This window comes from Arvicola amphibius, chromosome 15 (assembly GCF_903992535.2).
Source record: "Arvicola amphibius chromosome 15, mArvAmp1.2, whole genome shotgun sequence".
NCBI classification, from domain to species: Eukaryota; Metazoa; Chordata; class Mammalia; order Rodentia; family Cricetidae; genus Arvicola; species Arvicola amphibius.
Genome location: NC_052061.1, coordinates 21322095 through 21344284, shown reverse-complemented (window position 1 = coordinate 21344284; position 22190 = coordinate 21322095). Strand labels below are relative to the sequence as shown.

The 22190-nt window shown below is 42.6% G+C and overlaps 1 protein-coding gene across 1 annotated transcript; it reads left to right on the top strand.

The window, feature by feature from the left end:
- The first annotated feature begins 10504 nt into the window (after positions 1 to 10504).
- Positions 10505 to 21969, top strand: Znf330 (zinc finger protein 330). The gene is made up of 10 exons (XM_038313225.1): positions 10505 to 10636; positions 11694 to 11821; positions 13673 to 13692; positions 14170 to 14240; positions 15605 to 15684; positions 17195 to 17321; positions 17710 to 17814; positions 19066 to 19112; positions 20234 to 20351; positions 21374 to 21969. Exons 2-10 carry the CDS (start codon positions 11702 to 11704, stop codon positions 21640 to 21642), a joined length of 957 nt encoding a protein of 318 aa, XP_038169153.1. The 5' UTR covers positions 10505 to 10636; positions 11694 to 11701; the 3' UTR covers positions 21643 to 21969.
- Positions 21970 to 22190: the final 221 nt, after the last annotated feature.

Here is a 22190-nt window from a genome sequence, read left to right as displayed (position 1 = left end):
TAGGTATGGCCTTCTTCTTGGAGGAAGTGTGTCACTTAGGATGGGCTTTGAGATTTTGAAAGCCCAAGCCAGACACAGTGGCTCTCACCCTTCTGGATGCCTGCTGATCTGGGTGTAGCACTCTCAGAGATTCTCCAGCAACATGTCTGCCTGCATGCTGCCATGCTTGTAATGGACTAAACCCCTGAAACTGTAAGCAAGCCACAATTAGACACATTCTTTTATAAAAGTTGATGTGGTCATGGTGTCTCTTCACAGCAGTAGAACACGAACTAAAAGAAGCCCACAAACTTAATTTTGAATACAAATCATGTATGATGACAATTATTAGTACCTTTCAGCTTCCTTTTTATAAACTGTAAATAATATCTACTCAAAAATGGAATAAGTGATAAATATTATAATGTAGTTTTTTTTCTCTTTGGGTGCCACCACCTAGCTCCCAAATAAAAACATGGTGACTTATTCTTACTTATGAATGCCCAGCCTTAGTTTGACTTGTTGCTAGCCAGCTTTTCTAGTTTAAATTATTCCATCTGTATTTAACTACATTTTGCCTCTGAGCTTTTTGCCATTTTTTATTCTCTATATCTTTCTTTCCTTCTTACTCTGTGTCTGGCTCTGTGACTGGGTGGCTGCCCCTAGTGTCCTCCTCTCCTTCTCCTTGTCTTGTTCCTCCCTCTTCTCTTGAGCCTAGATTTCCCCTCCTGTTTATTCTCTCTGGCCCCCAGCCCTGCCTATCCTTTCTCCTGGCTTGCTAATGGCTGTTCATCTCTTTATTAGACCAATCAGGTGTTTTAGACAAGCAAAGTAACACAGCTTTACAGAGTTAAACGAATGCAAAATAAAAGAATGCAACACATCTTTGAATCATCAAACAAATATTCTTCAGTATAAATGAATGTAGGACATCTTAAATTAATATTCCACAACATTATAATTAATGTTGAAGTAAGTCTTGGGAAACTAGAAAGAACCATAAAGATATGATACACAAGACATTTATAAACCTGATTGGTCATCTTGTATCTTCCTTGTGACAGACTGGATCAATGAATAATAAGGTGTGATAGCCACAGAAAATGGAAAAGTTGCTAAATGGTTATGAACAGCTTAAGACTTTTTCTTACATAATATAAACTTGCCAAAGGATCACTTATTGGCTCTATTGAGCACTAAGCCACGAAAAAGCTGAGGAACAGTGGGTGACACAGTCATTCTGTAAACCTTGATTGTTTTCTGTCTGAGCTGGGATGCAAAGAACATGAACGATACAGGCACCTGGATTTGGAATGTAATGTTGTGAGCTAGAAAACAAAATGTTCAATTCCATGGTGGTGTCATAGTTAGGATTCCTATTGCTGTGAAGAGATACCATGACTATGGTAACTCTAATAAAGGAAAACATTTAATTGGCTCTGGCTTACAGTTTAGAGGTTCAGTCTGTTATCATCATGTAGGGAAGCATGGCAGCCCACAGGCAGATGTGGTGCTAGAGAAGGAGCTGAGAGTTCTACATCTGGATCAGCAGGAAGCAGGAAGTGAATGTCACACTAGACCTGGCTTGAGCAGTTGAGACCTCAAAGTCCCACCCCATAGGCTGCACTTCCTTCAACAAAGCCACACTTACTCTAAAGAGATTTCACCTAATAGTACTGCTCCCTGTGAGCCTATAGAGGTCATTTTTATTCAAACCACTGCAGGTAGTGAGAACAAAACAGGACACCCATCATGCTAATGAAGTTTAAGAGCACCACAGGACTGCCTTCTGGAGACAGCTACAGAAAATCTCAGAAACCTCTTTATCTCGAACTCCTGAGAATTTGACCTTTGGATTAATGACCTCACCTTTCCCTCTGGCACATCATTTAGCATGATGTGGTTGTCATTCATCTGCATTGTTGGGTTATGAGTGGAAAAATATTTCACTGTATGCGTATATCACATCAACAAATGAATTTTTATTTTCAGAATTAAACTGATTTCTCAAATCTTCCTGACTCAGTACTTTTGCCTCCAGACAATGTGTTGCTTGTGTGACTTGGCCTCACCTGAGCCCCTAAGTCAGTACATCAAAATAAAAGCCATTTCACCCTTCAAAATAGTAGGCATGAGAAGTGCTGCCAGGGAGGCACATGAAGATTTGAATTACTTTATCATTTTGCATATAAGTATTTCAATTCTAGTTTCCTCTTATCAAAACAAAACTTTTTAGTGTTCTCTACATTGATGGTTATGCATTACGTTCATAAATTTTAATTGATACTTAATGCAAAACAAATTGGGATTTTACTTTCATGATTAAAAAAAAGAGACAGTTGCGTGGCGGGGGGGGGGGGGGGTAGGAAGCTCCTGAACCGTTGCCTCTGGAAACAAGCAGACCTGTGCTGTTATCTCTGTGGCTTGTTTGCTTTTCTTCCTGCTATGTTAGAAATACTCTGTTGAAAGCAACCGTGAGAGTCGGTTACATTTTAAGTTTCAATCACCTATTCCTAAGAGGTCCATGAAATAAAAACGCCTCTGATCTGCAAGTCCCTTGCCCAAGGACAGACAGTTCCTGAAATGATGGAGGCAACAAGAGAAACTTGTTCACTCCCCTAAAAAAGTCTGTTTGGCGTGTCTGTACCAGGTGCTTTTGACCACACGTGGGTGGGAGGCTCAAAAGCAGGAACTATGTCAGATTGAACACGTGCGTGGGAGGTTCAAAAGCAGGAAATATGTCCGACTGAACACTGTACCCTAATGGGACCTGATGAGAAATATGTAAGCTGCTACAAAACTTGATTTGGGGCCATTTTCTCTGGGAAACCAGAGATAGACATGGCTAGAGCTCATCAACCTGGCCAAGTACTTAATTAAAGCTTGCTTCAAATTTGGCTTTAAACTATGATCGTGGTCTTACTCTCAGTTGGTGGAATTAACACAATCTAAGGGAGAAGGGGTTGATTTTGGTTCACTGGTCCCAAACATACAGCCGAGCATGGTGGGGGAGACATGGCAGCAGGCGGGGGAAGCAAGGTGGCAGGAGTGAGAAGTGACTGTATCTGCCCTTCAGAAAACCGGTAAAACAGGAAACAGGGCCAGGCTATGAAGACTCAAAACCCACGTCCAGTGACTCTCTTCTAGGAAGCCGCCACTGCTTCAAGGTTCCAAGATGTTCACACAGAGCCGCATGCTAGGGACCAAGTGTTTCAACAGGTGAGCCGATGGGGGACTTCCTATATTCAAACCACAGCACACTGGGTGACCTACAGGCATTCTTTTCTGATTTTGCCCTGTAAATAAAACACCACATCTTATCTCCAACGTTTCCTGACATTCAACTCAATTAGTTTTGACAAGATTTGAATTTTTTGGCAGTGTTTTCTCTTCTCTTTTCTTATTCTAAGCCTCTTTGGCTTTAACAGTGGTTTCTAAGACTTAATCCATATTCTGTAAGATGTCATCTTCATATTCTTGTTTGTGACACAATGTTGTGATAGATGAATAAATACCTCATGAATCATCTACTCATTGTCCTGACAAGGGATAATTGGGTTATTTAATTTGGAGATTACTGCAATAGTGTTGTTATTCTTTTACATACACTTTACATATATGTAACATGTGCATATATGTTAAATAATTTGACTAACATCTGTCCCAAATTCTGTTCCCCACAACTAAATAAGTCCCCAAATAAGGTGTTCTCTGTCTTTGCCAACACCAAGTAGTTGTGGACTATTATTTTAAGATATATTACACTTGTTTATACTGTGGAATATTTGTTTAATGATGCAAAGACGTGTTGCATTATTTTATGTTGCATTTGTGTAACTCTGTGAAATTGTATTACTTTGCCTGTCTAAAACATTTGATTGGTCTAATAAAGAACTGAATGGCCAATAGCTAGGCAGGAGAAAGGAAAGGTGGGGCTGGCAAGCAGAGAGAATAAATAGAAGAATAAATCTGGAAAGAGAAGATCAGGAATGAGAGGAGAAGGAGGACTCCAGAGACCAGCCACCCAGCTATACAGCAAACCGTGGAGTAGGCACTAAAGAAAGGTATACAGAAATAGGGAAAGGTAAAAGCCCAGAGGCAAAAGGTAGATGGGACGATTTAAATTAGGAAAAGATGGCAAGAAAAAAAGCCAAGCTAAGGCCACACATTTATAAGTAAAAATAAGCCCCTGTGTGAATTTATTTGGGAGCTGGGTGGTAAACCCCCTGCAAAGAACAAAGAGTAAAGAGTAAAAATAAACCCAACTACACTAAGTGTTGCTGGTCTTTCTAGTCTTCAGAATTCTGGTGGATTTTGATTGGCATTGTTGTGAAACCTAGAACTAGCTGGATTCCCACATCATGATCCTCCTTCCTTCTCCAGAGGGCCAAAGCTAAGCAGTACCATGTCTAGGTACATTTCATACCTTTATTTAATCTATTGTATATGCATAAATAATGTACACAATTATTAGGTTTTACATATATAATCTTTAAGTGTGACTTTTCTTTTAGCTATACATAATATGTTATAATTTCCTACTTTAATCATTAAATATTAAATTCATAAATTTTTATTATTGGATTGCATAGATAGCATATACTTTAAGACATCACTGTTAGACAGTGTTACAATTACTTGTGTATATCTTCTGGTAGACACGTAGAAAACCACAGAGCCTTTGGTTCTGCATGCATTTTATTTCCTTCAATGTAGCTGACTGCTCCCCAGCACAGGTGTAAAAGTAGATACTTCCACCAGATTTAATGCTTCCGGCAGCCAGGCTTTCTAAGTTCTGGTCAATGGGATGGGTGTTAAACAGAGGATTACTTGCTTCTCTCTTGCTGTGATCAAACACCTCAGCCAAGTCATCTTGTGGAAGACAGTGTTTATTTGGGCTTATGAGTCCAATGGGGTCGAATGGGGTCGAGCCCATGATGGTGGGGCAGGCATAGTCATGGAAATGGAAAGCTGAGGGCTCACATCTGGAAGTGTAAGAAGGGAGCAGGAAGAGCATCTGGAAATTTAGTTCTCGGAGCCTTCTTCCGAGACACAGCTCCTTCTGTGCGGCTACACTTCCTGCCCTTCCCAAACAGCACCACCAACTCGGGATCAGACGTTCACAGGCACAGGCCGATGGGGGACATTTTCCTTCCAGCCACTACAGATATCATCCCATTCTGGCAATGGTCTGGACAGTTAAATGCGATTACAAGGCTCTGTTCTATCCAAAGTTCTTGTTCTATCCTTTATATTTCCTTAGAGGTCTCTCTAGTTTTCTCACCAAGTAGAATTATTTCACCTGTAGATAAATTTTTGTCAGTTAGATTGTCAAAACTCTCTCTTTTCATTTTTATGTATTCTTTTCTTCTACCTATGGTTTCTTTGATTATGGAAAATTTTCATTTTCTGAATCTACTCCTTGTTTCTATTGTTTTTCATCTCTATGTTTTATTTAAGCATTATTCCCATTTCATTTTAGGTATCCCCTGGTGTTCCTGTGCTGCCTTTCTATTTTTGCTTTGTATATTTAGCAATTTCATGAACCTGGAATTCTAAGATTTTAGTATATTGTTTATTTTTATGTAGATGAGCGTTTGTCTGCATGTGTGTCTGTACACCATGTGTTATGTACCGTGCCACGGATAACAGAAGAGGGGGGCAGATGCTCTGAGACTGGACTTACTGATGGTTGTGAGGGCCATGTGGGTGCTGAGAACTGAACTTGGGACCTCTGGAAGAGCAGCCAGTGCTCTTAGCTTCTCAGCATCTTTCCAGCCCTCACCTGGAATTTTTATGTGTTGTAAAGCAGGTTCCCGATTTCACTTTCCTTTACATGTGTAGCTGACTGGGTCACTTGACTTAGTCAACACTGCTGTGATTCATGCACTTCCCACGTTCCCTGTTGTGTGTATTTCTTCTTTAAGCTCTCTGTGCAGGTACATTTGTTTATTTATTTGTGATCAACCCTATACAATATTGTCTTAATTACAATACTGAAACTTTCAAATATATAGTGATATTCTCCTTCTGCTTGGGTTTAAATAGCCTAGGCTTCTCGTGACTATTTATCCCTATATCAGTTCATCAAATTCCATTAAAAATCTATCATGATTTGATTTTAATTATATCTTGGTGATATTTTCTTTTATACTTAAATTTAAATTTTATTGCTTTATACTTAAGCTTTACGTTTCTCATTATACATCAGATGAACTTATTACACATTTGACATTCTAGGTCTCTCCTTCCTTCTAATTCCATTTCCTTGTTCCTAACACACATCTTTTGTAATTCTTTCTTTGAGTGTCTGACCAGTAAGATTCTTTGAAAAAATTATTTTGCAGTTCATGAATGTCCTTCTTCACGGTGATGGTCTGTGTAGGTGAGCTGCCTGGAGTGTAGCGGGCTGATGCTAGGTAGATAGCTGGCCAACCTCTTCAGTACAGCTGCCTCAGGACACACCCTTTCCTTTGGCCGCCCTTCAGCAACAAGTGAATGTCAGAAGCTTACAAAGATCCAGTTCATCTGTCCTAAGTCAGGACAACAGTGAAAAGCATCTCAGATTCAGAGTCAAGACCTTCACTGACAATATGGGTCCTATTAGCTCTTCACTCTCTCTGATTCAACACCACCAGCTCCACATCTGTTGTTCCTGAATGTTTTCCCAGACTGCCACTACTTCACTTTGACTCAGAGAATGTTTCCAAGGCTTTAGTGCCAGGCCTGGTCCATAAAAGTAGAAACTAAGATAGAATTTATGACCTGAATCATGGCTGCTTACTGCTCTAAGGACCTCTTACTGGCGACAGGCATAAGACAGATAGTCCTTGGCACAAGGTAACAGTGAGTGGTTAAAACTTTCATCAGTAATGAACTGGAATGGTGTTCTAATAGAAGGTAATATTCTAATGGGTGCAATGTAGCAAGCATTTGAAAAATATGAGGGAAACAGTAATATTAAAAGCAATGGCAGTGCCGGTGGCTAAGTAAAATTAATTGTTTGAGAAAAGCAAAAAAAGAAAGAAAAATCCAAAAGTGCTTAATTAGATTTTAAAAATCTAACAGTAAAATGGAGAGAATCTCTGCTAGGAAAGAAAGAGACTTTTATTCTGCAGTAGGAAAGCAGAAGAACCGAGGAACTGGCCCAACTCTTAATCATAAGTGTGGCTGAGCTCCAAAGGGAATTAACCACAAAACCCAGGGAGCGAGGCTGTTCCAAGGTCAGGATGCTGTTCAGACAGAGACACAATGGGCCGGGTTGTGGTACCTCAAAGTCTAGTGTTTCCAGTTCTCCTAAATCCTCTGAGCCTTACTGTGGACCACTTTCCCCGGTTAAGTGCAGGGGATCTGCAACCTTCATGGCCAGAAGAGAGATGAGCAGAGAAGATGAGAAGGCAGTTTGGCTCACAGCACTCAGCAGCCGCTGTTGGTTCACATGTCAGGAGTCTGCCCCTCAATTGCTCACTGTAGGCATATTTTCAGCATGGCACAATTCACTGAACACTATTCTGATGATAATTAACTCAGTACTGCATCCACAACAAAGTCTTGTATTCAAAACAAAAATAAAATAAAATAAATGTCCTTAAGGAACAAAGTGAACTAAATTTGTGACTACGCTGAAACTCCTTGTAAAGTCCATAAAGATGGGTCCTGTAGATTCAGAAAGACAGGCTTATGATTGACTAAGAAAAATATATTTATGAGAAGGGTCTGGAGAGGACCCGGTGCTGGAAAAGTGTCTTGCCACATAGCACAAAGGCCACCAGGCTAGAACACAGTCCACTGCAGCCTTCTGGGTAGATAACAGGCTTATATTCCTTCCCTTAAAGGACCAAACCTGTGAGCTTAGCAGTGTAGGTTCCCCAGATGCTTATCTGTGAGCACAAAAATCTTCATGCTACCTACAGCTATTGGCTAATCTCTGTTATTTGAAACCCACACCTATGCCTCCTTAGAGTTGGGCGCAGCTCCATCTGAACATTAGGCATATGGCCAAGGTTAGGTTACAACAAGTTGGCACACATATTGTAATGAATATTGTAATGCCAGGACTGTGTGGCAGCAGGGAGGCCGAGCTGACCTGCAGAAAGCTAAGGAGATGCAGCTAGAGTGTGGTTCCTGGAGACAAAAGGGATGGGCAATAAATAAGGGTAGCAGTCAGTTTGTATGAGAAACCAAGATTACATCTGTAACCCCAGCACGTGGGCAACTGAAGTCCTGTGGGCTCAAGCTGCAGTCCACACATTATGACTAGAATGAAGGAGAGGAGGAGTCACCACCATGGTGGTGAAGGGTGGAAGGGGGTCCACGGAACTGGGAAGCACATGGCCAGGGGATGTTGGTAATACTGCAGTTAGGAGCCAGGGCGCCTTCACTTAGCTGCATGTGTTCTATAGGAAAGTACAGTCACTTGCCCTTGTGAATACCATTTAAGTTAATAGGGAATAGATTTATTGGAATTATTTTTAGTGAAGCACTTAGAAGTTTCATATTTTTAACTTACGTGGTTTCAGTGGTCCTTCTGCATTCTCGACAGGCATCCAACCACGGAACTTTGCTTCAAGCCCAAGCTCATATAAAGATTGTTGCTACACTAGATGACCGCTGAAGCCAAAACCACTATAGAATTTAGGGTCACGTTGCATATTACCTCCCCATGAGTTTCCTCATGCGTTACATTGTTAGGGCACAAACAAAATGCCTAGAATGCAAGAAGCAGAAAAGAAGAAAAAAAAAGACTCATATTAGCTGTTGCTGACATTTTTGTTTGTTAAGGGGTATGAGGTCCCAAAGACACTCGGGGCAAATGATTAGCTGTTTAGCATCCCGAAGCACATGCTGGCCAGCTCACTCAGTACCTGCGGCTCCACTCAGCTCTTTTCACCTCAGTCCCACCTGAAAGTTCTCCAGCTCATGGACTTCTTCCCCAGCTTCTCATTCCCACATAACCCTGCCATTTTGTTCGTGTGCCTGCTAGGCTCTCTACATTTTCATTGTTCTCTTGTCCCCTCTCCTCTTTGTGCTCTCTCTCTCTCTCTCTCCTCCCTCCCTCCCTCTCCATTTCTCTCTTCTCATGGCCTTGTTCAGTCTACTGCCCATGTTGTGTCTACTACTTTGTCTCGCTGCTCTGGACTCTTCCAGATGCCTCTGGCTGTACTCCCTCCTAGCTACAATAAAAACCCTTCTCCTCGGTCATACAAAGAGGAGGTGGTGATGTCTGCTGAAATTGATGAAAGCAGTGAAAGACTGAGAAAAGGGAGGCTGTTCTCATAGATATGTGACAAATTGAAATGACAGAGTTGATTAGAAAAATATAGAGGGACAGAAGGGCAATCCTGAAAGGCTTGAGTTTAGTGACATAGACCCCTATGTATGTGCTAGTATTCCCCCCCCACAAAAAAAAAATCTCAGACAATCAATGTGGGAAGGAAAAGGTATATTGTTTGATTACTGGGAATAGGGAAAATGATAAATTTTGACTGAAGTGATGGGACTGTGTGTTTTAAAGTGGGACTTGAAAGGGAAGAAAACATGATGGCTGAGCAAGAGAACACAGAACAGAGAGATTTGCAGTGCCCAGCAGCAAGCGAAACTGACGCATTGGTAGGAGAGTAGTAAGCTAAGGCACTGGAATTTGGATTTCCCTGATGGTGCAGCTCTCTTTGGAGACAAGGCTCATGGTGTGATCATCAAAGTAAGTTCCTGGAATGTATCAAAGGCGATGGCAGATGGGGATGAAGAAATCAAGAGATCAAAATGATTCAAAATGTCCTCCACTGAGATGCGAAAGCGCAGAAAGGTAAGGGCAGAAACATGAGTATAAAACAGCCACACTTAAGTACAGAAGGTGACAGTAATAATCATTTGTAATGGGAGCAACGTCAAGGACCTCTTCCCTAGAGGTAAGGGAGGAAAGAAAAACAGTCTTGTCGGATCTCAGCCACAGAGAACGTGGGAGAATTTGCTCACAAAGGAACAGAATCTGCACAGCAGAGAGCAACCAAGAGATAATTCCGAACGTAGGACGTCAGGATTGCGAGATAACCAAGAAAACACAAACACAGTCTCTGATGTGCAGGCCGATAATCCCAGCGCCACAGAGGTGCAGAGGCAGGAGGGTCATGGGTTCAAGGCCAGGCTTCCGTTCGTCCTGAGACTCAGAAAACAATAAAGAAAAACAAACAAAAATGTGAGCTTGGAGGCTTGTCAGGGTCACAGAGTGGAAAGGATTTCAAAAGAATCTGACAAAAATTGCTAGCCAACTTACTTTTTTATTTCTTTCAAACTTTTTTGTAAGTTCACCTTTCTTTTTCTTTTGGATTTTTCAATTCCACTGAATATAATAATAAAATGAGAATAAGATAGCGCATCTCGTGCGCGCTCTGATCCCCACTTTCCTGCTCGCAAACCCACTTCCGGGACGGCGACCTGTCCCCTAATCCCTGCTTCCCGCGGGAGGGGGCGAGATCAGGGCGGAGCACACAGAAGTAGGCGGGGCAGTCTGGACTCTTCCGGTGACGTGTACAGTCTGGGCGCTCTGACGTGAGGGACTTCCGCTCTGGCTCCCAGTGTCGGAAACGCTCCGCGTCCACCTCTCGGAGTCTCTCCTCGGTGTCCCCGAGTTCTGGCCTCTGCGTCCTCGACCGCTGCGGTGAGCGCGGGCCGCGTCCCGGCGAGGCTGTGCGCCGTGGGTGGGCCGGGAGAGCGCGAGGGCCCGCGGGCGGATGGCGGGGCGCGAGCCGCGTGGGTCTCCCCGCCACCAGTGCCGCTCTCCTGTCCCTGGAGTCCAGGCTTGAGCCGAAAGAATTTCCACGTCATTGGCAGAAACAAGTTCGAGATAAAAAAAAAAATAGATCTGAGATGTCTCAGTGGGTCGAGACCAGGCCACTGTGGGTCGCTCATCTCATTCAGCCGCACGCCCCGGACTTTACTGACCGAAGGCTCGGGGCTTAGCCACGGCGATTAGCCACTAATTAGCTCTTAGGACTGCCGTGTCCTTAGGATCGGGCTTTGAAGAAGGAAGAGAAGCCTGGTTTTCTATAGTGTAGCTTTTCCGAGTGCTGCACAGCAGTTTGGTAAGGCTCCATGTGTGTACGGGCAACACCGAAGCGGCTGGCTTCTTAAAATTGCTGCCCACAGGCAGGAGCCACAGGCAGCGAAATAATCGTGGTTCTTAATGTAGTCCGAAAATGGGTTGCTTTGGCATTCAGTGCTGGCCGACTGGGTTTATTTAGATGCTGTCTAACCGAGAAGGTACTGTCCAGTGCTGCCTAGCTGGCAGCAGGAGGGATGTGGCTATGTATCTCATAAGGGTTATTTTAACTTGGCACAAAATGAATGTTTTCGTCGTTTTTATTAATGCTGCAAGTCAGATTTTCTTTTCCTTTAATGAAGAGCCGAATAGTTTAAACTTCAGAGTGGAAAGCACTTACTCTGGCTTTTAGGGTGAGTTTTTCTGTGCCTGCGTGGTTTTAGTTGTTTGGTAGTGTAAATGGGGCCTTAGCTTAGAAGCCTTTGCCGGGAATAGTGTGCGTGCGTGCGTGCGTGCGTGCGTGTGTGTGTGTGTGTGGAGTTGCCTAAAGTCTTCGGACACGTCTGTGGAAGTGGTAGAGGTGAAGGTTAAAATTGAAGGGTCGAGCCCACCATCTAAGGAGTGTATAAACGCTGTGTGGCTCTGAGAGTCATAGCTTTGCCTTTCTCTCGTTTAGAGGGGAAAATGCCAAAGAAGAAGACCGGTGCCAGGAAGAAGGCAGAGAACCGGCGAGAGCGGGAAAAGCAGCTCAGAGCATCGAGAAGCACCGTAGACTTAGCCAAGCACCCATGCAACGCTTCCATGGTAAGCGCCCTTTGAAAGAACAGCAGGTGGCTGGAAGGCAGCACTAGATATACCATATAGTAAGTCTGTCTGAGAAATTACCGACTGCAGTGCACAGTGCGTGTTCCTGTGGGAACCTGCCAGAGGTGTGGTCACTGGTTTTGCTGAGTAATAGTGAATTTTTTTTTTTGTATTTGTAAAGCCTGGCCTATCACCTCATACACTGTGGATGATATAGATATTGAAGGAGAATGGATCAATAATAGGAACTGAGTGAGAGGTTCCAGCTTTTCTATAGTCTTTAACGGTTTGTCTTATTCATTGGGTTTCCTCATTTTTTCCTAGTGATCTTCACTCATTGGTTTCTCTGGCTTGAGCGCCCTGGTTTCTAGACATAGCCCATTTTCTTAATTCGTTTTGCCTATGCTGAGTGGTCTTGAGACTGTGTGGCTCTTTTGAAATGTGTTATTTACAAGATTTAATTTAGCAAATACTTGTTATTCGTGGGAGCACATACTATGGACGGGCGCAGCACTGGCGGCTGATAGCACGCCTCTTTCATAAGGTTGTAGCGTTCCCTAGTGTCTGTTGGACACAGTTCAACCTTCGGGGAACAGTAGTTCACTAGAGTAATAACTCCATGTAACGGGAAGAAGAGAGGACGTGAGAGACTGAGGGACAGCAGAAAGGAGAGGGGACGTGATAGACTGAGGGACAGCAGAAAGGAGAGAGGACGGGATAGACTGAGGGACAGCGGGAAGGAGAGGGGACGGGATAGACTGAGGGACAGCGGGAAGGAGAGGGGACGGGATAGACTGAGGGACAGCGGGAAGGAGGGGGGATGGGATAGACTGAGGGACAAGGGGGACGAACAGAGGAGCAGCTGGATCCTGGACTCTTTGCTTTGCCTCTTTTTCTCCTGCTTCTGAGGATTGTTGTCCTTTCTTTGTTCTTTCTTCTTGGTTTCTGGTAGAGTGCATCTATCACTTGTGGAGGTCACAGGAAGAAAGAATTCTCATAGGTTGAGTTGGAGCCCTTTTTGTGTGTATGTGTGTGTGTCTGTGTGCCAGGACTGATATTTATGGTGTACAGGGTCAGGCTGCATGCTACCAGTATGACAAGTGGGAACTGTATTTTCAGAAAAGAGGATGCTAAGCAGACAAGAGCACGTGAATGGCATTCCTGAGTGCATGTGATGCGAGTAGATCTTGCTAACAGTTCAGTAAAGTTGCAGTTCTGCACTGTTCCTGTATTCACTACTCCCCAGGACTAAGTAGTAGTAGCTGAGCGTGTGGAAGGGAGCACAGCTGGCAGAGATGTTTTTACCAGATGTTCAACAGCGAGAGATAGAAGGGAAACGTGTTAGTGTCAGTGAAGGAGTGGAGGAAAGAGTGGGATGTGTTTGGATAAAGACTGACTAATAGTGACTTGACTCTAAAGAGCAGATCAGGCTGGAGAACTTTGAAAGCCCTATTTCAGTGTTGATAGTTCATGGTCTTTATTAATTGATGTCCTTCTGTATTTCTAGCATCTACTCAATGCAGGCAAATAAGATGTTTTTAGTTTTAATAGAAATTTGAGTGGGGATTTATATGTGTTTTCTGTACAGTATTTGGTTTTTTTAAAGTAGCCAAAAACAAACCCAGTATGCTTAACTTTTTTGTAATATGGCTTCTCCCATTGTGGATCCCAGTGTAATGTTTTTGTGTATCTTTGCTAGTGGAGTGGGTATAAGAGCTTGCACACATGACTGAGCTGGAACTGGGTGTCGAACCATTACACTGTAATAAGGGAAAGAAAATAGTCTTTATAATGTCAGTAAAGTTCCTTCTCAGTCGGCAGAAATGTAATGATGTGCTCTGAATTTTACAGGAATGCGACAAGTGCCAGAGGTAAATTTCTTTATCTCTTTTTCTTTCTGTTTGAAAGTGTCCTTGTATGCTTTTTGTTGTTTGGTATAACACTTGGGGAGGAAAGGGTTTGTTGCATCTTGCATCACTGAGGGAAGCCAGGGCAGGAGCTCAAGGCAGGAGCCTTGGAGCTGGAACTGTGGCAGAGCCCATGGAGAAATGCTGCTTTCTGGCTCGCCTCCACACTCATGCTCAGCTACCTTTCTTATTTAACCCAGGACTACCTGCCAGGGATGGCACTGCCTGGGGTAGGTCCTCCTCCATCAGTTCGCAGTTGAGAAAGTGCTCCACAGACATTGCCCACAGACCAGTCTGATGGAGGCAGTCCCTCAGCCGGTGCCCCTCCTCTCAGACACTCTAGTTGTGTGGAGTTGACAGAAACTAACCAGCAGAGCTATAAAGTGGTCTCTCCTTTATCTGAAATTGACCCTATTTAAAATTTTTGTTTTACATGACAAGGCGGCAGAAGAATAGAGCATTTTGCTATTTTTGTAATTCTGTTCAGAAGTTACCAATTTGTGCACAGTGTGGTAAGTATACACCTATGAAGGCATGTCTTTATCAAATGTTTGTCTGGCAGTTGTCAAGTATAGGTGGAGCTATTTCCCTAAAATAATTCAAAATAAAGCTAAGTGGTCTTTCCTAGAGAAGGAAGATTGGTGTTTCCTCGGTGGTCTTCACAGACTCTTGCCATGCTAACATGTCTGATCAGAAAACATTTCTATTGAGAGTCTTGCAGTCTTTGCCAAGTTCCTCTCATCTGGGGACATACACTGTGTTCATGAAGACTTGCCCTAGGGAGCCTACTCACCTTTACTCGGGTTTACTCTCTGTTCTTTTTGAGTGAATACCCTCTTAGGAGATGGTGGTTTAAGTAGAGCAGTTTGGGGTGCCCATTGATATGTGCTGTGCAGAGTGCCAGGTTAGTGATCAGGGCTACACACAGAATATTTCTAGTATAGTTCTTGTTTTCCAAGAGGTCACTGGTTGAATTCTGCAGTTAGTGGAAAAGAGAAACTAGTTAAAACACACCTACTTGCCCTTGTTGTGCCAAATGCAGGTGAAGGCAGGGTAAGGAAAGAAGTTTGTGGAAGGGGAGCCCTGTGTGATCAGTGTCTCACAGAGCTGTAAGCCCATGCATTTCTAGTGCAGACTCTCATACTTGCGTTAGCCACGGAACAGTTGGTAGCTGCTGCCCTATGTCCAATTTCTCTCTTCCAGTTCCTGTTATCTAACTTTGCTTCTCAGGAGGCGAGATCCCGGCACACTGAGCATCTTCTGTTTGTCTGTGTTCCGTCTGTAGTCTGGTGGACAGTTAGTATGTTGTCACTAATCTTGACATGCTGTCTGGAGAACAGATTTCCTGGCAGGGTTGGGGTTGGTGTTTTGTAGATGAGCTTTCAGGCTGTTGTGATTTCTATATATGGATAAACTTAGGTAGAACAATTAGGGTCCTTGGTCACTTGATCTGTCTTTTGATAGTATGTGGCAAGAAATTACTGGTAAGTCCAAGCCAGGTTGATTTTATTGTGATTTATGAATATAAAATTAATTTAAAGCATGCTTTTTACAATGTTTTGATTCACTTGAAATTAATAAGATTTGAAACTGTCAAAACTATCATTAGATTATAATGTATAACTTGAAACTTCTGATTTCATTATAAGAATGAATTAGCATATTGCATATAAATTATTATATAACTATGACAGCTTTTGTGGATTAATAAATTTCTAATCTCAGACTATTGGGAAAATACACTGGTTTCATTTCTAATTTTTTAGAATACTATTTCCAGAGGCACTTGGTCTAGATCAAAGCAGAATTAGTGAACACATTCCTGTATGGACTAATTTGTAGGACTAATCGTGCATGTGTATCTTTTTTTAACCAGGAAAAACAAAGTGCATGATGAAGTCTTCAGACTGTGTCATCAAGCATGCTGGTGTCTACAGCACCGGCCTCGCCATGGTGGTAAGCTGCTTGTCGTGTCTTAGTGTAGGTTTCCAAGATAAAGCCATTTTAACCAGTATTTTAAGGCGTTTTAAAAACAGTTTTTATTCCTTGAGAATTTCATACAGTATATCTCCATCATATTGGCCCCCACCTCTCCCCAGGTCTATCCCCATCTCTACCCAACCAACTTTGTGATCTCATCTTTATTTTGACCCATTGAGTCCAGTTTATGTTGCCCAAATACTTTTCGTTGTTAGACCTGCCGTGGAGCAGGTTCAGCCTACCAGGGATCACACCCTTAAAGAAAATTGGCTTCCTTTCCCAGAAGCTATCAAATACCGGTAGCTTCTCACTAGGGTAGGGCTTTCTGCTCACCTCGCACCTCCATGCAGAGGGGTCTCACTGACTTTGAGCTTCTCGCACAGGGTCTGTGCATGCTCGCAGAAGTTGCTGTGGTTTCCTGTGTGCAGCTGCCCTGTTGTGTCTGGATACACTTTGGTTTCCTCATTGGCCCTGATAATAAACCCAGGTACCAGGCGCTGGAATAGGCCTTAAGTTCCAGCAGACATAGTTGGCTCTTCCCATAACACTCATGCCACTATAGTGCCAATGGGCATATCCTGCCAGGGCAGTCACTGTTGTGCTAGAAAAGTTTGCATCTGGGTACTGTTGCTTTCCTCCTCTAGTGGAAGGCGTAGCACCTTCCAGCCTATGGAAGCCAGCCAGTCAGGAGGAAACTCATCTTTTCCTCCAACTGGGGGTACCATTGTACCTTTCTACAATGTTAAACAGATGTCACAAATTCCCCTAGTTGTAAGACTTACCAGCATTCTTGAATTATTTAATTATTTAACCTTAATAAATTATTTAATTTATTTAATTATTTAACCTTTTGGTTAAATAAGTTTCAAAGAACTTAAGGTTATTTTTTTAAAAAAAAAAACATTAAATTTGACCAAAAGTACCTATTAGTTATATGTTATCTTTACTAGATAGGATTTTAGAAGGAATTTTAGTGCCATAAATAAAAATAGGTAGATTATGTATTTTGTTGTTGTTCACTAAAAGATATTTTAAATAGAGCTATGAGTTTTGCTATATTCTACAGTGTGATTTATGCTTCATATCCAAATTACTCTGTGAGGAAAGTAATATTAGTTTTCTGTATATAGTTTATGGTAACTTTCCTAATCTGAATTTTCTCTGTGATAGCTTTGTTCTCTTACGCATGAGTCCTTTGCCTGTTCTTTCTTTCTGTGCTACCCTTCTATGCCCCTCAGGTATGTGTGGGGCTGGGGGTAAGTTCTCTGCTTGAGAGTCTTCTGTATTACCTAGTTGAGAATTTCTGTTTTCTTGCTAGAATACTGTCTGATGAAGGAGAAATACATGTTCGGTTTTCTAAATCTGATTTTCACAAGTCAGAATTGGTCCTCCTCCTCGCTGACCTTGTCCCTTTGCTTTTTAACAGTTTTAGTGTTTGCACTGGTCACGTGGTAGCTGTTCTAGAACTCTTGTTTCTTTGTTGCAGGGTGCAATATGTGACTTCTGTGAAGCTTGGGTTTGCCACGGAAGGAAGTGTCTTAGCACGCATGCCTGTGCCTGCCCACTCACGGATGCAGAATGTGTGGAATGTGAGCGAGGAGTCTGGGACCATGGTGAGTGATTCGGTGCAAACATTAAACCTAGTTAGGTTGTGTGTGATATTTCTCCATATATATTCTTTCAAATCTTAGCTGCTGGTATAGTTTTAGTAACTGAGGTAGAAAGAAATTGTACTTTCCACCCAAGCAGGTGGAGAGGGGAGTTTGGGTGAGGACCGGAAGCCTCACTCGTGCCCATGACTGTTCTGTAAGAGGGCAGGTTATTGTGGAGACCCACAGTTCAATGGTTCAGTTTGAAGGACATCATCAGTTTTATTTTAGCTGTTGCCACAATTTCGATACTTTTCTGAAATTAGCTGCCACATTTGACAAATTATATGTATAAGAATTTTTAAAGTCATTAAGTTTGCCATATTTACATTTGTGAGTTTTAATTTCACAGGAGGCAGAATATTCAGCTGTTCGTTTTGTCATAATTTTCTTTGTGAAGATGATCAGTTTGAGCATCAAGCCAGCTGCCAAGTTTTAGAAGCAGAAACATTTAAATGTAAGTTGTTTTGTTAGCTATTCTGAACCTAGGATTCTCAATAGTGTAAATGTGAAACTTAATTAAAAGGTAGTAAGTTCTTTTATGTTACTGCTTAATTGTGTGTGTATGTTTTGTTTATAGGGAAAAAAATCCCCAAATATAGCTCTGAATTTTTCTCTGAAGAATTTATTGGTATATTGGCTGAGAAGTTCATTTCATTGCCTTGATCAGACCTCATGTGCTAGCTGGCATTTTCACTTTTAGGTTCCCGTGCCATCTTAGTTAGGGTTTATTGCTGTGAAGAGAAACAGTGACCATGTCAACTTTTATAGGAAAATATTTAATTGGAGCTGGCTTACAGTTCAAAGGTTCAGTCCGTTATCTTCGTGATGGGAAAGGGCAGTGTGCAGGCAGACATGGTGCTGGAAAGGTAGCTGAGAGTCCTACATCTTGTACAGGCAGCAATATGTGGTCTGTCTCACCTAGCATGACTTGAGCACATATGAGACCTTAAAACCTACCCTCACAGTGACACACCCCTTCCAACAAGACCATACGTAATAGTGCTGTTCCCTTTGGGAACCATTTTCTTTGACCGGGTATCCCAGCCCCCTCCTCCCCTTTGTCAGTGCCTTCAGTATGTGCCCCTCCTCATGGATTTCCTGCGGGGGCTCAGGCCTCCTCCTGGGAGAGTTAACCTTAGGAGTTTAATCTATTCCTCCAGTTCTGCATTTTCCAGTTGAAAACCAATGTGACTGATTGGGGTAATAGTAATAGAATTAACTTTACAGATAATTTCAAACGGCTAATTGAAATGAGAGTGTATGTAAAGTATTATTCTATGCTGCCTGATATTGACTGTCCAGGGAAAAGACAATCCCAGTCACTCACTTCACTGTGTGGTTCTTGTTCCGGGGGAGATGCTAATTCTATCTCTCGTCTACAGATTTTAGTTGCTAAGTTGCTGATCTTAGATGCTTATTGTACTCTGTATATAAATTCAGTATTTACATAGAAATTTTCACAGGGCTATTTCAAAGTATGCTGCTTGTATGCCCCTAGACTTCTGCATAGCGCACAGGGTAGAAATAGGATTGTTTGTGGAGGAAGCATGGGTGCTGTGAGTGTTTATAGGGCTTGAGTCCTGCAGGTCAGTGGCTGACTGGTTCAGCTAAGACCTCATTGAGAAAGCACCGTGATTTGGTGACAGAAGTAATGTGCAAGGCCTGAGTCACTGACTGGACTATAAGATGCTCTTGTCTCTCACAGGTGTTTCCTGCAACCGGCTTGGCCAGCATTCATGTCTCCGATGTAAGGTGTGCCTCCTTGCTGTCTCATTTAGACTTTGATTTGGGTCCCAGTGTTCTTGCCCCAGGTCTTGAATGCTTATTAGTGCTAATATATGTGGATCTTAAAACTTGTGTGGCTTTTTTTCTTTAATTTTCTTTAATTAATTAATTGACACTAGGTTTTGCTGTGTGGTCCAGGCTGGCCTTGAATTCACAATAATTCTTCTGCCTCCACCTCCTGAGTATTGAGGTTCCTGGCCTAAACTGCCGTGTCAGGCTAATTCATTTTGGTTTTGAGATAGTGTTATAGAAGTCAATGACTGAAGTGGCTTTCGGTTGGTCACCCACTTCTTGTAGTAGTTGCCTCTACCACATGTCCCCAGCGTCCCATTCCAGTGGTTTGTTTTTTTTTTTTTTTTTTTTTTTTTTTTTTTTTTTTTTTTGCTTTATGTTTGTAGAGAGCATTGTGACCAGAATATTGGGGCTGTGGGTTAAATTGTTCCTGTTTAGAAGAGTGGGAGGTGAAGATTTCTATGTCTCTTTTGACTTTCTCTGGCATTTCTGTTAAAGATCACCAGATAATTATTTCAGAAACATTTCTTGTTTTTAACCATTCTTGTCTGCATCCTGTCGTACTTCTTTCTGTTCTGCTGGGTGCTACAGGATGGCTTTCTGTAGAGTTTTTAGTCTCTGTCTGTGCTGTTTCTGCTGCTTAGAACATGTCTGTCCCTGCTCACTTTACCCCGTTCACCTCGCGGTGTCGGCTAAGATCCACATTGCCAGGCACCCTCTGCATTTCTCTCAGTACTTAGGCCTTGCCATTGTTTTCCCACTCCTTAGTTGTGTGGTAGTGTCCTCTGAGATGAACAGACTACCTACCATTTTGTTGTCAAGGACCTCAGATATGAATAAGTAGATAACCACTTCCCCTGTCCTCCTCTCTGTGTCTGCCTTGTTTAGGTCCTGTTTCTGAAGAGTCCTGACAAAATCAGCTTCGTTTAAGAAGTCCAAAGAGCATGTGACTAGTCCCAGTACAACTCTTAATTCAGTCTCAGACAAAACTATGTTCAGATTTTCTTGCAGTATTGAATGGTGTCTTTTTATATCTTTTAAATTAAACCTGGCTTATTTCTGCTTCTCCTGTATAGGCTTGTTTCTGTGATGAACATACAAGAAGCAAGGTGTTTAAGCAGGAAAAAGGGAAACAACCTCCTTGCCCGAAGTGTGGACATGAAACTCAGGAGACAAAGGATCTCAGCATGTCAAGTAAGGCTTCTCAGGATGCCAGGGAGTGGTTGGCTTTCACACATAGCCTGAATTTATCATTGTCTTTTTTTTTTTTCTGAGTGCGTATGTGTGTGGTGTTGGTTGTGTGTGTGTAGACCAGAGATGAACTTTAGGTGCCATTCCTCCTGGAGGCCATTGAGACAGCTTCTCATTTAGACCCACCAGCTTGACGGTCATTGACAGTTCCATGAGGCTGGCTGGCAGAAATCCCTTGGCGTTTGTCTCCACGGTGCTAGGGTTATTAGCATGTGCTACCACAGCTCACTTCTTACGTGGATCCTGGGGATCTGAACTGTGTCCTCTGGCGTACGTGGCAAGCACGTTACCTGTTGTCTGTTCCGTTCCTGCTGCTGTAGTGAAATACCATACTGAAAGCAATTGAGGAAAAAGGGTTTGGTTTAGTTCGAAAGTTCAAGTCAAAACAATGGCACTGGGAGCAGCTGCTCTCATGTGCACAGTCAGGGGAGAGGTGAATGCGTGGTGGTGCTGAGCTTGCTTTCCCATTTTCAGTAGTCTACGGTCCCTGCCCAGGGAATGGTCCTACCACAAGTAAGGTGGACCTTCCCACATAATTAACATAGTAAGATTCACCAGGCATGCTCAGAGGCCTCTCTCCCAGGTGATTCTAAATTCTGTCAAGTTGATAGGTAACTAGCAATCACATTGACTGAGCCGTCTCTCTGACTGGGGTGTGTGTGTAATATAGCTTTTTGTTCGAAAGGATAAACATACTGTCATAGCAAGTGGGATTTTATAGCCTTGGAAAATATGTGGTACAGTTTTTCAGTTTGATACAAGCATACTAATCACTGAGGTTTGGTGTTTTCTTTACTTATTTGTGATTGTGTTATATTTGTGTATTTGTGACTTCTGTGAGAAAATTAGGAAAATCCTTCCCTTCTCACATAAGAGTAAACCCTAGTGTGACAGTACATCCCACGGCAGTGGGACGTGCTAGCATTGGCACTGATGGGTGACATGCATGTGGCTGTCTCTTGTAGCTCGCTCCTTGAAGTTTGGCCGGCAGACTGGAGGTGAGGAGGGAGATGGAGCTTCTGGGTATGACGCCTATTGGAAGAACCTGTCATCTGACAAGTATGGAGATACTGGGTACCATGATGAGGAGGAGGAAGAGGATGAAGTGGAGGAGGAAGAGGAGGAAGAAGATGGGAAGAACTCAGATACCGAGTCATCAGAACTGTTCACTAGTTTGAATTTAGGAAGGACCTATGCCAGTGGCTATGCTCACTATGAGGAGCAGGAGAACTAGGAGCAGCTCCCGCTGGCACTCATGAGACGAGCAGGCAGAATCATGTGGATGCTCAGTCGTCCCCTCCCTTGGCCTTGTCCAAAAGGCTAGTCACGCTAGGCTCAGGGTAGGTTCTGGATGGTTATAGGAACTGATACTGGACTTCTAGTATAGAAAAGTGAGTTAATTGTAAGGCAAACAGAGGATCATGGATCATTACTGCTTTCAGTCACCTGATAGGCTTTGCCAATTAGATACTTGTAAAATACACGATAAAGGAATAGAAAGGAAATATATTTATTGGAAATTAAATTGCTGTTTTTATTAAAAGCATTGCTTATAAACTCATGTATCTGATTTTACAAAGTGTAATGGGTAAAATTGGTGTATCCTTCCTTTACTTCAGCCCATACAATGATAGTCATATTGTATTCTGAATTTTCACTGACTGTTTATGCTGTCTTACGTAGTCATGTCTGTGTTAGTGGTGGACACGGTCACTGTTTTCTTACAATGAATGCCCTCACCAGTGCTTGTTAGTGCCTCACTGACAGACATCCAGCTGTTTT